At 33.9% G+C, this 18,554-nt stretch overlaps 1 protein-coding gene across 7 annotated transcripts in view; it reads left to right on the top strand.

Moving 5' to 3' along the window:
* The window catches only part of LOC138708928 (ankyrin repeat domain-containing protein 1-like), a 91,719-nt gene that overhangs the window by 12,347 nt on the left and 60,818 nt on the right, over window positions 1-18,554 (top strand). For all 7 annotated transcript variants that reach the window (XM_069839297.1, XM_069839295.1, XM_069839293.1 and 4 more), the window contains 3 exons: window positions 7,888-8,013; window positions 12,092-12,220; window positions 16,284-16,418. In XM_069839297.1, coding sequence (XP_069695398.1) covers window positions 7,888-8,013; window positions 12,092-12,220; window positions 16,284-16,418 — 390 coding nt within the window. The remainder of the gene's footprint in view (window positions 1-7,887; window positions 8,014-12,091; window positions 12,221-16,283; window positions 16,419-18,554) is intronic.

The following is an 18,554-nucleotide window of genomic DNA, read 5'->3' as shown; positions in this document are numbered from 1 at the left end:
TCCTTCAGTGGAGCAGCGTAACCCGGAGTGAGACTAGTGGCCAACAGGCTTGGAGCTCATATATTTAGTTTTGTACAGCCCCCAACCCCTTGCAAGGACGCGTTTTGCGTACCTTTTAAAAATTTTTCCTCCCAATTCTCTTTCGATTTTTCGAGGGTCAAAGGAACACGGTAGAGCTCTCATCGAGCTAATACAAGAAAAAAAAAAAAAAAAGAAAGAAAAACAGAGATAGCAATGATGGTAGTGATAACTGATGATAATAATAATAATAATATAATAATAATAAATACATTACATATTAATTGTCAATTTCACAACAACATAATTACAATATTTATATATTATGTCATGGGGTAAGCCGAAGTTGCGCAACCTGACAGGTGTTCAACAAGTAATTCCATGAACCAGAATAGGGTGTACTGTAAGTAATGTTATTAACTTCAGTGGGTTATCTTTGTGATATATCAAACAAAAAAGTTAAATACAATTTTGCTCGTTTAGCTTCCTTTCTCAGATAAAAATTGTTTTATATGGGTGAAAATTCTGTATCCATCACATTACACTCGGAAGAGAAAATGTTCTTAAATAATTTTAACATTCCTCGGCTTCATATCACTTAAATAATCCCCTTAACTAATCCATTAGCCTTGTCACATATCTCAACTTAATGTCACTTAGCTATCCCCTCATTGAATTAATCTAACCCACAAACATACTTAAATCAGAAGACGTCAGTCCCGTACGTGGTGTGGTGCGATATGAAAGATTGGCTTTTAAATGAAATATATACTCAGTCAATTTAAGAGAGCAGTGTATTATGATAAAAATGGTTGAACGAATTTTAGTTTCGTCCTTTAGCCTAAATGTGCAGAAATTTGATCCGAACAAATATAATAATAATAATAATAATAATAATAATAATAATAATAATAATAATAATCATAATAATAATGATTTATTTTAGCTGGCAGAGTTAAGGCCGTAAGGCCTTCTCTTCCACTCAACCAGCAAAAAGAGTATATACATATGCATGAACTTACAAAGAATTCAACAATTTGATTTAGGTGAGAGTTACATGTATACAAGAGTTATTTACGAATTAAACAACAAAGTACTATGAACTATTAATTAAACACTGAAATAAACTGTGTAGCAGAATTAAGCTAAAATATATAGAATGTTGATTATATTTCAAATAATATTAGATAATAGAAAGAGATTATTATGAGACAATTTTGAAAGTACAGCACAATCAGGATGATGTCTAAAAGAAAGAAGTAACAATGTAGTCAGTGATAGTTTAAATCAGTATGATTGGAGTGAAATGCTAATAAGGTTATCTTTTAGGCTGTTCGTAAAGGTGTTTATTGTCTTGCAGCCCCTAATACTTTATGACAAGGAATTCCATTGACGCGAGGTGGATACTGTAAAAGATGATTAATAACAAGATGTTCCATGAAGAGGTATACTTAGCGTGCCACAGATAAGTGATCTAGTATTTACGTCGTGGTTAGAGTATAGATAAGAGAAACGAGACGAAAGGTAATTTGGTGTTGAGGTGTGCAGAATTCGAAAGAGTAAAGACAAAGAGTGTAAAGTTCTGCGTTCTTTAAGTCGGAGCCACGAGAGACTTGCGAAGGACGGTGATATGTGATCATATAGTCGGATGTTGCACATGTATCTGACGGACATATTCTGAGCTCGCTGTAACTTGACTGACAGTTCAGAACTTAGGTCACTTAACAAAACGTCACAATAATCGAAGTGCGGCATTACTAGGGTTTGCACTAGGGTAAGTTTTAGTTGCTGGGGCAAGAAGTTTCTCAAGCGATTCAAACAGTGAATGGAGGAACAGATTTTTTTTTATCGTTTCTTTAACTTGAAAATTCCAACTTAGATTATTATAAAAAAAGAAGCAAAGATTTTTTACGACAGATGAATAAGGGATTAGCGTGTTGTTAATGGTAACAATTGAAAGGTTGCTGTTATTAAGGGAGTTAACTAAACGCTTATGTCCAATAATTATAGCTTGAGTCTTACTTGGATTAAGTGCGAGTCCGAAATTGGCCGCCCAAGTGGAGACAGTGGCTAGGTCACAATTTAACTTGTCAATCGATTCATTGATCATATTGGGTCTGGAATGTATGTAAAGTTGTAGGTCGTCGGCAAAGAGGTGATATCGGCAATACTGTAAGTTCTTTGATAGGTAATTAATGTAGATAGAGAAAAGTAGTGGTCCTAATACGGAGCCCTGCGGCACTTTCGCCTTTGTGCATCGCCATTGGGAGAATTGATTATCAAGTGAAACACACTGTTGGCGGTCCCGTAGGTAAGAGTCCATCCAGCTCAAGGTATTGTCTGACAGGTGCAAAGTCTTCATCTTTGCAAGAAGCAAGTCGATATCAACAGAACCAAAGGTATTGCTGAAATCGAGAAGAGTTAGTGCCGTTACTTCACCCCTATCCATAGCTTCACGGATGTCCTCAGTCACTTTAAGTAGGGCTGTAGTAGTGCTGTGTCCATACCTAAAACCCGATTGATAGTCATCAAGGAGTTTGTGTTCGTCGAGATAGTTCGTAAGTTGACCGTGTACAATATGTTCTACTAACATTGAAAAATTCCTTTGCAAAACGAAAAGTTACATTTGTTGTGATTAATTTTCTGCAAATTTAAAGGACAAAACTAAAATCCTTCAATCATTTATTATCATAATACACTGCTCTCTTGAATTGACTGAGCATATTGGGAATTAAATCAATTTCTTTCCCAAAACACGCTACGAAGTGTTTCATATGAAGCAATTTTTTATCTCGGAAAGGAAGCAAAAACGAGCAACATTGTATTACATTTTTGTTTGAAATATTTCAAGAAATAACCCTCTGAAATTAATGACTTGAGTCCTGTGTTTGGTTACTTTGAGTACAATTTAGATGCACATGGATCATACTAGCTTCGCTTGCAGCGGAGATATCAGGCTCGTCTGTACGTTCCGTTTCGTGTGTTACATCTGCTTATTCGTATAGGGCAGTATAGACACTGAACAATGAGAATGCTACAAACGTACAAAATATACTGTTATGTGTATTTAATAACAAACAAAATATTTATTTAAAGCCATCTTATGTACAACAGAAGATTATTCTCACAATAAATAAAACGAATCTAGATTAGGCCTACTTTTTTGTTTCACAATATATTTTTTACCCAAAAATTAAAAGCCAATGTTCATTATTATTCGCCTGTTTAGAGAGTCTTGAATATTTAAATTGCACTTTTTAAAATAAAGAGATATGTTTTATTAAAGTGAAATTTGTTTAGAAGTTAATAATATGATAATTTATTGAGAGAATTGAAATTTGAATATTCACAATTAAAAATTATTTACGCAGTTTTAAAAGGTATATCACAAACTACTACTCGATACCCGGCCTCGGAACAATTTTCCTTCGAAATTATTCAAATCAACTTACAGGGAGTTATACCTGAAAGCTTGATTTGCATAATACACGTCACTGTTCGTTAACAGAAAACCACAATTTAAGTCACACAGAGTTAGTGTGCACTCAATGTTGGTTGCTTGACGGTTGTCAGCCCACTTTGAGGTCTGTGGATACAGAGGGAAAAATTGGATCGTTGTCTGGTAGAGTTCTCGGGTAGCCCAGTTGGTAGAGCGTTGGTACGTTTAACCAAAGGTCCCGGGTTCGATACCCGGCCTCAGAACAATTTTTCCTTCGAAATTATTAAAAAATTATTTAGTATTGAAATATGTAATATAATATATATCGGCTCTGATGTTTCAACTTTTGTTCATGTAGAAATGTTTGTAGGTTGTTTTTGTCTCCATGTATCACCATCTCTAATGTCAGATTACAGAAATTAATTATGAATATGTCTACTTGTTTTACATGTAAACGTTATAACTGGTTGTGAATATTCAACTGCGACAAGTAACTCACATTGTGGGCTACAGACCATAGAATTCCATATTAATTTCGAAAAAAAAAATCGTGATAAAAATAATATATTTCGCGTTTTATCGCTAATTTGTTGTAAGATAATCGCAATAATTTCGTATGCCTATAGATTGGAAAACGATTTTTACGTGAAAAAATAACCCTATATTACACATTAGGCGTCAAAATGATAAAAAAAAGTTTTCATAATCAATTTATTGAACAGATGCACAAGGAACCCAAACACATTTCAACACAGCAGGTATAAATTTAGGGTAATTCAACATGAGAGCTGCTGGGTAACTTTCGGTGCTGGACCCCGGACTCATTTCACCGGCATTATCACCGACTGGTTGTGCAGCAAGCTCGCTACCGCTGCCACCTAACGATGTTGCATTCAACCGGACTATAACACATCTAGGAGGAGACACAGCAAAAACAGTTTTAACGCAACGCTATGAAAGACACCATGTAAACTTTTTTTTTAAATTATAAATCAAAAATATTATTCATTGCACTTTATATAGGCTACTATTCATGGTTTGAAACTTTCGTGGATATTTGAAAGTTAAAGTCGGGTTTATGTAAAACAAAGAGGAAGTAGTTTTACGTAGTTGGCCATTGTTTACTAGACAGGGCAACAGCCAAGTTGTCAGTTTTGTACAAATATATTTGAAACTGAAAGTAGGTACTCCAAACTACATCATTTTTAACATAAAAAATTAATCGGCCACCGGCAGCTTTGAACAATAACGATAGTATGACTTTACAAGAACTGAATTCTTGAAAAGTATGTGAAACTGAACTGGTAAAATGTACATGTGGCAACACAGACCACGTGGGTGGGTGCAGTGTTCTCGCTTTCCTCAAATTATTTCCCATTCCCATTTCCATTTCCGTAAAACGGTTCTGGTTACGAGTTAGTAGCTAGTCTCTTCCAACACGTATGATGCTGTAGTGTGCTCGAAAAATGCTAGGAGGTTGTGAATTTCCTTGTAATTGTTAATTTGTGCAATTATTCAACAATGAATGGAAGTGAAATCATAATATATTTTGGACAATATAGGAAACTCAGTTTACAAGAACAGATTATTGCTATATAGAAGGAAAGGCCAACCCCAACACTACCTGGTCTTACATGTATGCATGTAGGCTAATTTGTAGCATGTTTCATTCAAGAAGGTGTCATTTAGTGCTGTTAATTTCTTTCCTCCTCTTAAGAAATATCCAGGAGCCGCCACTGCTAGAAGTTAATAAGTTACATCAGCGGTGGCGAAAATGCGACTCACGAGCACATTGTGGCTCGCAATGATAGCTGTGCTTTCTACCTCCCACAACCCCCACCCTCTCACTCACTGGAGTCAAACTCCGTTCCATTTGTATTTGTCCCTGATCTGCGAGTGGCGTATCGTCGCAATGTCTCTCTCGAATACATGTACATCTACAAATACGAAAGATTTAAGTAGGATGGGAGGACGCATTTTTTTTTGCTGCCAATATGAATGAGAATATTAAATGTATGATCAGTTCACAAGTATTACGAGGAAACGGTTGTATAACATAAAACGGTATTATACTACATGTTACTGATGAAACATTAAAAGGTTCTGTTGTTACTGTTATTATTATTATTATTATTATTATTATTATTATTATTATTATTGTTATTATTATTATTATTATTATTATTATTATCTCTGTACATCGATCCTTTTTCAGCAGATGTACGAATAATCCGGTTAGATCTTCAATTTAAACTCACAAATTTACAATGTGATGTTAAATGAAAGCTAGATGTAAGGACTTGACAAATGTTGAACTTTTCAAACCTTTGCCAAAAATAAATATCCGAAGCTTCGTTCTTTCGCTTGCTCTGTTGAAGCCATGTTCGCTACAACTTACGTTTTTGAAAAATTATTTTCAACAATGAAAATAGTAAAAACCAAATTTAGATCACGACTGACAGACAAATACCTTCGTGATCAACTACGACTGGCAGTAAGTGACATCATTCCTGATTTTGAAACTCTGTCGCAGAGACATTCTGAAGACAGTTAATTTTAGATTGTGATAATGTGTCCTATGTTTCATTCTTCATTTCCTTCTTCGTTACACGTATTAAAAATTAGTCTGTAGCCTTGTACTGTTTAAAATTGTATTTAAGTGCTTGACGTAAGGAAAATGAAAATCCATTAATAAGTCAGACAGTTGCTTCAGTTCCTCTTCGGGTGTCACCTCCCTCCATAGGTGCTTTGCACGTTGCAGGTTACACAGTGGCTCGGCGCACGATGACGTTTTCGCCACGGCTGAGTTACATCTTTAATGTAATGTGTAAGTCGCGAGATTACTGAGTGCACGATTACTTGCCCATTTCACTTTTCAAACTGCACCGCGCCGTAGTAAACGAAAACTGTCTCCAGGGGCCTGTTTCTCAAAAATACTAGTTTAGTAGTTCACCAGTTACTAGTTACCAGAGTACATTTCACCAGCTCTAGTAGATTCTGTTTCTCAAACTATTTTACCAGTCTAGTAACTTGTGACAATTTTTCACTAGTTACATGATCTGTTTCACTAGTCAGCTGATTGAGTTCATTTGTTTATAGTCAACGGTAGGTATATGTTATTTGAGGTTAGAAGGCTAAGTTGTTTGTATTTTGGTTTCGATTTCTCTTTTCGGTTGAAATTCCATCAGTTGAAAGCAAATTAACTATACTCAATATGATTAATGAATCAAAGGATTATTATTCGGTGCTTTTTCAAGCATGTTAACAAAAAATGATGAAATAAATGAATGGACAAAACGTGTTGTAATGTGTGAGGCTATGGAACTGATACCTCAGAACAAAGATTATGCATACGTTAGGGACACTTACTGGCCCAACATTAAGAAAGCAATTTTGATAAGTACCAATTCAAGTTCACAGTATCGTAATTTGAACATATGATGTAGCTAGTGGGTCTACTGCCGACATGAATGCCACTTATGACTTGATGAAAAATTCGCTAATTTTTTTTGTTCTATATTTGTTCTATTCATAAATTATTGTCGTTATATATTTAATTTGTAGGCTAAAGTTGATAATGTCAGAAGAAGTGGCAGTGGAGGAGGAAAGCTAGTAAAAATTAGTTGATGAATTGGTATTAGATTATTAGGAAAAAATTCTACAAGTGTTGTTGGTCTAGGACAGAAAGACTAGATGGTATTGGAAAATAATCAACATCCCGATTTGTAGAGCAATTTGTATTTGAAGCTTTGCTGATAATGCAAGACTTCTATTTTTTTGTCTTGTTATGGCAGGTCCCACTATATTTAACAACTTTTCAAGCTTTTCAGCACTTAACCTAAGCCGTTCATTATTATTTAAACAATGCTCCCGTAAAGGAATAATAATTGTTCTTTCTCGATATAGTTTTAGCTCTTCTCACAACTTCTTCATGACTTCATTCGGAATCACCAAACCAGGTATTAAAAGAAAATAACTACAATATTTTGTTTTATCTGAGAAAGGTTGTCACTGGTAACTGATAATATAGAAATCACCAGTCTTTAGAGTCTTGTAGGAATATTCCTGTTGAATACTAGTGTAATCAACTAGATTAGCATTTTGAGAAACAGAATCACTTATGAACTGGTGAAATCGACCAATATTACTAGTCTGTGAACTGGTAACTACTACTTTTCCTTTGTAGTTTCTAGAAACACAGACTTGTAAAATAAACTAATATTACTACTGTACAGACTAGTATTACTAGTCCATGAGTTTTGAGAAACAGGCCCCTGGTGTACAGTACACACGTTGTTATATTATATTAACTATATTATGTTATTATTGTAATTATATTACATTGTATGGTATGTTATATTTTATTGTATTATATTATATTGTAATATATATTGAATTATATTATGTAATAATAGTAATTTCAATTGTAGAATGAAGTTGAGAAGTTGGACACTTTGCTACGTGACAAGACAAAAAACTCTACAAATCTGCTGAAAAGTGTGAATGATCTGACTGAAGAAATAGAAAACCTGAAGCGGGATTTGAAGTCAGAACAGGTGAGAGCAAAGTAGTAAAACTATTCATAAAGCCTATTTCTATTATGTTTAGATTCAAGCACAAACATTTGTGAAACTCAAAATTCTTTCCACCATTTTTAGTACTAGTGAAGTCAGTCTTAACACTTGTTTTCAGTATTTCATTTTATCAAAATCTTGTTGCTTTTTGACTTGGTTATTTAACTACGAGGTTATTTAGCGTCGATGGGATTGGTGATAGTGAGGCCGTGTCTCAAAGCTACATTTTCAGCTGAAGTGAATTAGATTGTTGACTAAATAGCCGGATGTGACGTCTGAAGTCATGATCCAAAGCTACATAGTCCATAGCAATCAAGTCCGTAGTAGCTAGTCAATGAAAATGCTTGCTTGATTGTTAACTTGTTCACTAAACAAACATGGATACCTCATCAGCAAATGGGGTTATGAAATCTGAAAATGCTTTGGAAGTAAAATAATGTAAATATAATTTAGAATAACACGTTAACTTTGAACACTGATATTGTTAGTACCTTCTGTAGAATGTTTTAATCATTACTGTAATATATTAAGCCCTTATCTTTTCCATATAACTCGTAATGAAACTGCATTAGGACACTGCCTTCTTAATTTAGTGCTGCACCGTAATGTCATGGTTTTTAGAAAAATAATCTATGAAGAAGGCCATGTTTCAAGCATACATGTCCAAAGCTCCCTAGTGTGTAGTTTACAAGTCATCTAGTTGCTAGTCACTAGTGTGTAGTATGGACTTGAGCTTTGAGACACGGCCTCAGATGATATTTGGCGAGATGAAGCCGAGGATTAGCCATACATTACTTGTCATTTGCCTCACGGTTGGGGAAGACCTGGGAAAAAACCCAATCAGGTAATCAGCCCAAGAGGGGATCGAATCTGCTCTCGAGCGCAACTCCGGATCGGCAGGCAAGCGCCTTAACCAACTGTGCTAAGCTGGTAGCCTCAAAATCGTGTTCTGGTAATTATGGAGTAAGTATCGGTCAGGCCATCTTTCTGCAATATGGGGTTCAGTGCAAATACATTACCAAATCGTATGTGTTCTTGACCTCTGTTGCGGGAAGATTGTGGCCTGGCCGATTCTTACTACATAGTTATTCAATAACAGTATGTTCATTTTCTCGTAGATAATTACTTTGTTTTCGCCACATTTGTTCCCAGTGTTTTGTTGACACAAAGCATGTTATAGTAATTTAGTGACTATGTTACACACTTTAATGGCTTGCAGTGGGAAGTTATAAGAAACAATTTGAATCCATACCCGAAAACTGTTCGATTACGATTTGCAACCTTAAATAATATTGTCACTAAAGTACCAGAAAGGCAGACAAACGCTCCAGTACGTATGACATGTGTAAATTTCACTATTAAATCGGTAAAAAAAAAACTGTTGCAGATTTCGCTGATAATAGAGTGACGTCTGACATGTTACTAGAGCGATCATGTGAAGATCAGATGATTTATTACTGTGCGTTAGGCACCCTAATTTGCATGTATGCGTGAGGATTTGTCTGACACACCGCATACTGGTATATAGTGACAACTATTTTGGGATATAATTCTCAACAGCATCAATGTGAGAGGATCTGTCTGGCATATTGGTAGGCCTATATTAGTGACAACTATTTTGGGATATAACTCTCAACAGCATGAATGTGAGAGGATTTGTCTGGCATATTGGTATATTAGTGACAACTATTTTGGGATATAACTCTCAACAGCATGAATGTAAGAGGATTTGTCTGGCATATTGGTATATTAGTGACAACTATTTTGGGATATAACTCTCAACAGCATGAATGTGAGAGGATCTGTCTGGCATATTGGTAGGCCTATATTAGTGACAACTATTTTGGGATATAACTGTCAAGAGCATAAATGTAAGAGGATTTGTCTGGCATATTGGTATATTAGTGACAACTGTTTTGGGATATAACTCTCAATAGCATAAATGTGAGGGGATTTATCTGGCATATTGGTGTATTAGTGGCAACTATTTTGGGATATATTATAACTTGCAACAGATGCTTTTCTCACCATGCATATCTATTCACATATTGCTTGTTATGACGCCCTTCTGATTATTGAGATATTCCTTATACTCTTATTTAGTCGTTACAGAGAACCAGTCCTGTCATTGTTTCTAACTTGTAATAACTTATAGATATTCTTCATATTTATATTTTTAACAAAAAATGTGATCTCTGAGTAAATGTATGAATGCTTAGAAATATGAACATTATTGTAAGTGCATAACAATTTTTATCTGCGAAATGATAATTCGTTTAGTCAAATTTTATATAAGAATAATACATTTTATTACCATACTTCAGATTTTACTTCCTTATTCATCAAAATATATTTAGAGATTATTATTGTTATTATTATTATTATTATTATTATTATTATTATTATTATTATTATTATCGAAGTACATATGATATTTCCGTTCATCATATTTAGAGATTTTCACGGGAATGGACATTTTCAGTATCTCTGATACAGAAAAACGTTTTTGGCATGTAATGTCTATGTATAGAGATTTTTCATAATTATTGGAGGAATTCTGATCTTAATGTGCAACATTTCCAAAATGTACTGTACAATACATTGTGACTGTGAATTGCCCTCGCTCTGTTTGATCCTAGGTCAGACATTGCTTATGTTTACTCTTACCGGTGACATTCAAACAGTCAGTAAAGTAGCCAGATGTTATTAGACAGTGCTAACGCATCATTTGCAATATAAAACATAGTTGATTCCCATTTAAAAAAAAGACGTTGACTTTAATATCTTGAAAATTATTTCATGTACAAAAAATTCATTAGGCCTGCATGTGTCAGATGCCCTCTTCGATATAATTTAAGTTGTAATTGTCAGTTTGTGTACAGAATCTGAAATATTTCACACGTTATCGGAGGTGAAAGAGTTAAGTGGGCCAATCTGTATACAGTATAGGATAAAGTTGCGTAATCCCGTGATACCCCTAAACCCGTGATACTTTTTTTAAACTGAATGTCAATCAAAGCTTTGCTGTTCGATCGTAGCGCCAGACATCTTTCTCGAAAGAGTGCATCTTTCACCTACTTTTGAGACATCGGTGAACTTTCAAGCAAGATATCCAATCTCGTGATAGTCGGTGAAAAAAAACGTATCACGGAATTAGGGGTATCACGACATTAGGCAACTTTACTCTAAACGACATTTCATACAAGTTGAGAGGATGCGAAGGCATTTCTTTCTCCTTCTACTTGCCCTGAGTCCGTCAGTGACAGAACGGTAGCTGTTACCTCTTATACCTACACCCCCAAGCTGTACACATTAGAAAATAAAATATGAAATAAAGTATATAAGTGAATATAAAACACAGTGTCACAGATGGTTGACAATTACATGTTAGAGTATATTTTAGTGTAGTTCTTGTAATATTTTCAACTAATAATTAATTACATTTAGGAATGTTAGTTTGTATTATGAAGTCAGAGGGGAGTGACACAGTGCAGATTGTCCCATTGTGTATGCTGTAGAGTAGCAACTAGCGGTGGAGAAAACATTTATCTTCTGTTGTCAGTAGCTTTTTAATGTGCCAGTTAATATAAACGGCAATAAAATTCAATATAAACGCTTAGTATGGATTTTCGAAATATAGAGTACCGGTAAACACTTTCAGAAATAAATTGTCACTATGTAGGAAGTCAATTAGTCGGACGTTTGTGAGATGGACAGTAGCATCTTCCCCTTCACTGATGGTAGAGAGTGTGAGTAGAGGGGAAAAGCCTATCAACCAAACTGAAATGGGGTGTACGTGCCAGTTATTAATTGCCTGTGGCTCAGAAACAATTCTTTACTTGTACTTTCAATAGTAAATTCTACTTTAATGCATTGTAATTATTGGAGGATTATTCATGGCTTATTTAATTCCGTTCATTGCACGCATTTAAATCTTACAAATCTTACAGCAAATTTTATTTATTTGTCTAGTCTAATTCTGTACAACAATCATAGGGATTTCCTCATATCCCCTGTCACTTTTAAATGTGAGATTTAATTTTAATTCTCTATATCCTAGGCGAAGCTACTGAAGACGTCGAAGGATCTGCAAGATAAGGAATCAGAAGTTAAAGAATTTTCGACTTTTCTCGAGAATGAAAAATACAAAGTTAATAATCTAACTCAAAACATAAAGGCCGTCAGAGAGGTAAGTGATTCGATATTCTACTGCCTATTTAATTTTAGTTAGATACATTATTATTCACAGGGCCGCTGACAGAATTTATGGGCCCCTATGCAATACTGTACTCAGACCCCCTTGAAAAAAAGTAACAATTACAAGTTACCAGTTATTCTAATCATAATAATTATTTGCAAAATAAATAAAAGATAACCCCATACACAGATACGAACCTAAAAATATACACTTTCATTACACTGAAAACTTTTAGCAAAACTTCACATTAGCACAATATATTATATTCATGAAACATTATTCCTAAACATCTATAATTTCTAACTTGCAGTCCAACATCAACAAACAACTCTTCTTGACTTCATTGATGCAAAATCATCAATTATATCATCCAAATTTAAAAACCTAGCAAGGTCGCTCTCCAGACTAAGGAGCCAAGGTTGCTCAGTCGTTCTTGACACATTGTTTATGTGAATACATTTTTATTTCCTTCATTTTGCTGAAGAATCTTTCAACATCAGCAACTGTCACAGGAATTGTATAGAATATTCTCATGGCTATGCAAATATTTGGAAATAAACTGTCCAGTTTTAATTTCCTCAGACTATTTAGGAGATTCATAGATTTCAGTGGAGTTGGCCCTAAATTAGAGGCATGAATTGATTTTAAATATCTCGGCTCATCACTGATCTCTTTGTTAATGTCTTCATAATATTTTTCACGCAGTCTAGCACCCATATTAATATCTTCTAATTTTTCCTGTCTCTCCTTGTGCTACTCAGCTCCCGACTTATGCCTGTACTTGTCCATTATGCAGTTAAACTATAACCAGTAACACTAATGAACAGAATTTACTAGACAAACGACAACGAAAAGACGAAAGTTTCGACACGAAACATACAATGTACTGAAAAGGAAACGTGATCCTGAGACTTCGGTTTGGGACAGTCCACTAGCAGTTTGTGGTGGGCCAGTGGGGGGGGGGTTGTTATTTAAAAAGAACAAGCCAATAAATAATTGAACGTGTTCAGTACAAGCGACGGGAACATAGTTCAGGCAAATGCCGGGCTCTCAATTGTCGTGTCGGTGAACGTTAATGCGGGAAACAGATATTCTATTATATAAAAATAAAATATTTACATATGAAGTGGTAATTTGTATTAATTCTACTATTGTTGAGTTAATATGTCAAATTTATGTAACAAATATTCTTACAAAATTTTATAGTAGTACCCGTATGTATCTACGAATAATTATTCATAATAATAAAAAGTAATCACACTCAGTTAATCTGACGGACTCTTACTGCTCATGGGCCCATATGCACTCTCCCCCTTTGCCCCCCCCTTCTCGGCGGCCCTGATTATTCAACTAAAGAATTATTATGTTTATATAAACGTTTAATTTATTTATTTCCTTTTGTACAATATTTATAATTTACACAGATGAATGGATCGCTGGAACAATGTTGCATGTTAGAAAAGTCAAGTTTGCAGGAGAGTATATTGAATGGGAGTTCCGAAAAAGCTGCCTAGCTGAGAGTGAAAAAAAATATATATATATATATATATATATATATATATATATATATATTGTTTAATAAACTTTTCGAAAATATCAATATTAATAAAAGTACATATTTTCAAAAAGAGGTCATGGTTTTATTCTTTTCGAAATGTTTATTAAACAAAAAATTATATTTCACTTTTTAAACACTTAGTTCAGAATAATATGAATAGATGTAAATAAAGACAAAATCATTCATGCAAATTAAGAAAAAACCATAACAAACTGAAAATCACATCAGATTTCTTTATTGACTTGGTATATTTTCATAAAACTTGCGATGTTTAGGGTCCATCAGGTACTTGGTAATACCCATAAGATTTTTCTGTTTCTCTTTCGCAATGGGTAGAGGGGTTGAATATAAACGTGGTAGATCATTGTAATCAGTCACATTCAGAGTGGCTAGAAACACAACATCTGAGCTCCATGGTCTCAAAAGGTTGTGTGATTCTTAAATAGAGTGTCTTTTAATCGTCTGCGGTGATCTTAAACCAGACGTACCTTATGATCGGTACGTTTCTCTTGATTTTTCCTGGGGAAAAGGCGTCGAGATCTTTGATATCAGCCTGGTCCATTTCAAAGATCATGAAAAGCCTGTTCAGCTTGGCATTTGCAATGACTGTCTTCCCATCTGAATCTTGACTCGCTTGTAGGTCTATTGTGTATTCCTGTTTTCAGTGGTGTTCATGCTAATTAAGTACAAACATTTCAGAGGTGCAGTGGCAGTAGTAGTAGCAGCAGTTACATATTCTTTTTATGCATCTTGATTACACAACTTTTAAAACTGTATCACTTCGGAATATGTATTATAAGACTTTCTTGTGTTAAATTCTAAAGTACCTTGTTTACATGTTTCGACCTTTATGGGTCATCCTCAGAACTGGTCGTTGTTGGTCTTGGCGCCTCTTGTTTTGTTTCCTGTGAGGGTGTGTTCGTGTGGTATATTGTAGAGTCAAAGAGTGTGTGTGTTCTGAAATTGAGTTGTGTGTTGAGAATTTCGTTGGGGTGTATACAAACACACGAAATTCTCAACACACAACTCAATTTCAGAACACACACACTCTTTATTCTTTTTAACTAATGGCGGGGCCTTTACTTACGTAATTCACCAAGCGTCGCTGTCTAGTGGACGATACTCCGAAGCTTCAGTTCTTTTAGCCGCTATTAGGCGTTACACATGACTCGCTATGGTCATGGTGCATGGAACGCGAACTATATTGCATATAAATGATAATGATTAAGAAGCAGTGGTGTGGAATACTGATAGGGGAAACGGGAGTAGCCCGCGAAAACCTACCACCCAGCCCCGTCTTTTCTCACCACAAATTTAGTTGGATTCACCGGGATTCTAGCCTGGGTTATTGGGAAGGTGATGCTCTAGGCGTATTAATTATTTACATAATAGAAAGTAAAATGTTTAAGCTGAACAACAACTAGAGAGCTGGCCGCTTATCGATAACAATACTACAAGAGTGTCTTTTAATCATCTCCGGTCATCTTAAACCAGACATGTTTCTCTTGATTTTTTCCTGGGGAAAAGGCGTCGACATCAGCCTGGTACATTTCAAAGATCATGAAAGGTCTGTTCAGCTATTGCAATGACTGTCTGCCCATCTGAAGGGATGTTCCCTGCCCCTGATGATTGTAGCAGGCGGTATATGCTCGACACATTCCATTATCTTCCCTTGCACATGGTATAGGTCACGAATCGAGTGACACAATATACTATTCACCTCCTCCTTCCTATTTGTCACCCAATAGTAGCGTGTACTGATAGCAGTGATGCGTCAGATGACGTGTCAATCTATAGCGACAATGGTTCAGATTAACGGAGGGAAACTCCAGACTCCGCCTCCAACACAGCGGTAAGATTTAGTAACCTCCTACAACGGAGTTTTGCCAATTGTAGGCCTATAACTGTACAACTACTCAGTGTTCAGGGCAGAGATGTAGAAAGTGTTGCAGTAGGAAAGGGATTGTAGTTGTAGGGGAAATCAGTCCTACAAATGAGAGATGAGACAGTTTATGCTATAAGTGCCTGAGATACGTCATGAACAATGATAATCAGCAGTTAATAAATTGTAATGAATTTATGTAACAACTTCTACAAAACACAAACAAGGCATAAACATTATCTGAAAATTGAAATATTTGTGATATATAGTTATGATTTTATGACTTTTTATTAACAGTACTTCACGTTAAATAATATAGCATATTCTTCTAAGATATTAGGCCTATGTACTGTACTTGAATTATATTGTATCATGAGACATTGGCAGAGAAAAACAAATACTGGCACGTAAATACATAATATACAAAAAGATAATTATTTTATAAATGTTCATTTAATTGCTCTTGCAATATATATAATATTAAAACACATTTTATTACATTACAAAAGTTCATTTTTTCATTTGAATTACCTGCTGCAGGCGTTCGACGTTTATTTTTAGAAATAAGAATGTATTTGTTTCAGTAATGTGACATTTCATTTTTATCTTTTCAGAATTGCTCTAATGAAATCACAGCTATCAATTTACAGTTGCGTAATAAAGAGAAAGAGTTACAAAAAGAGAAAAAAAATTTTACGAAGTTACAAACGCAGACAGTTCAGCTGGAGGCTAAAGTGAATCAGACAGAGGTAAGAACAAAGGCAAATGTTTGCTTACTTTTTAATATAATTTGTTTATACTTTTTTATTTAGCTTATTAAAGTTTTAGGCTGATAGTGTAAAGTATTGTATTGTATTGTATTTATTTACATTCCATGGTATTCGTGTATCGTTTCACAGCTAGAATATGAAACATGTCAACAAATTTTAATAGTACTACAAAGTCTTAAATATGGTCACAGTCTAGTTAAAATATATACAGAAGAGTTTTATACAAGGGGTTTGTATCGATACCTAATACGAGAAAGAAATATTCATGCAGCGTTGTTAAATGTCATAAATTCACCTACAATAATAATGTAAACATAATTCGTAAATATTCAGATAATATATTAATTTTGGAAGATTGCCTCACATCAAGTAACTTTCCGGGCATGAATATCTAGAAAGAAGGCTATTATTCTATTTTATTTTCACAGAAATGCCTTCAACATTTTATGAAATATGAATAAAATCATACTTAATATTATACCACAGTCTAATAGCCTATATAGTCACGAAGCTTGAGTTTATGTGGGTACTAGGAACAATAGACTGTGCAGGTACTATTTCGCATTGTATGTAATGAGGCGATAGTAGCGACCTAGTGGCTAGCAACTATCTATGGATGCATATTTATTACGAATTGACCTTCGTGACTGTATATAATAGACTGTGTCGTTCCCGCCTATTTTCCTGAATCCGCATTCCTGAATATCCAGTTTATCGAAAAATCTTTTTCATGAAAGTCTGTTTCTCGAATCTATATTCCCGATTGCAAGTTCCCGAAGCCATATATCCAAATTTCATTTCGTATTCACTTTCTCGAATATCTCTAAAAATTCTCGAAAAAGTCAATGACATTCGTTGGCAATGGAATTTTTGTAAATTCAGATTGAGTTATGGACCTATTATTAATTATTATTATTGTTATTATTATTATTGTTATTATTGTTGTTATTGTTATTATTGTTGTTTTTGTTATTATTGTTATTATTATTGTTATTATTGTTAGTATTATTATTGTTATTAATGATATTATTATTATTGTTGTTATTATTGTTAGTATTATTATTGTTGTTGTTATTATTATTATTACTATTATTGTTGTTGTTAGTACTATTATTATTATTGTTGTTGTCAGTATTGTTATTATTATTATTATTGTTGTTGTTAGTATTACAATTGTTGTTGGTATTGTTATTATTGTTTGTTGTTGGTATTGTTATTATTATTATTGTTATTATTATTATTATTATTATTATTATTATTATTATTGTTGTTGTTGTTGTTAGTATTACTATTGTTGTTGGTAGTATTACTATTGTTGTTGGTATTGTTATTATTATTGTTGTTGGTATTGTTATTATTATTATTATTATTAGTATTATTATTATTATTGTTGTTGTTAGTATTACTATTGTTGTTGGTAGTATTACTATTGTTGTTGTTGGTATTGTTATTATTATTGTTGTTAGTATTGTTATTATTGTTATTATTATTAGTATTATTATTATTAGTATTATTATTATTAGTATTATTATTATTAGTATTATTATTAGTAGTATTATTATTAGTATTAGTATTATTAGTATTATTATTATTAGTATTATTAGTATTATTATTAGTATTATTGTTATTGTTATTGTTATTGTTATTGTTATTATTATTATTATTATTATTATTATTATTATTATTATTATTATTATTATTATTATTATTATTATTATTGTATCAGCTCGAGGCGGAAAGAAACTCCTGTACGTTGATTGTATTTATTTGAAGAACGTGAATAATGCAGGAGATAAAATTCACTGGGATGTTAATCTAATCTAATAAGGTACGTTCCAAAGGTCTGCATGGGCAATAACGTCTGTACCCCACATAATGTGACAGTGTTGAAAGGGCCTGCTGAATCTCGTCATACACACGTCTAATGTAGAGAAAGCCCTGATGGAGCTTGTGAGACCGCAATATTAAAACTGAGATTCATAAGAAGGGTTTAGTGGAAAAACACGTTTAGTCACATTCTGCAAATTTTTCAGGAGAGCGTTTACAGACTTGCAGACTGACAATTTCTTCCCTTGTAAGCCTTTCCTCAATATGCTTACGATGTGGAACCAAGCG

This window comes from Periplaneta americana, chromosome 11, assembly GCF_040183065.1.
Source record: "Periplaneta americana isolate PAMFEO1 chromosome 11, P.americana_PAMFEO1_priV1, whole genome shotgun sequence".
In the NCBI taxonomy this organism is placed as follows: domain Eukaryota; kingdom Metazoa; phylum Arthropoda; class Insecta; order Blattodea; family Blattidae; genus Periplaneta; species Periplaneta americana.
This window is presented reverse-complemented; position numbering and strand designations above follow the sequence as displayed.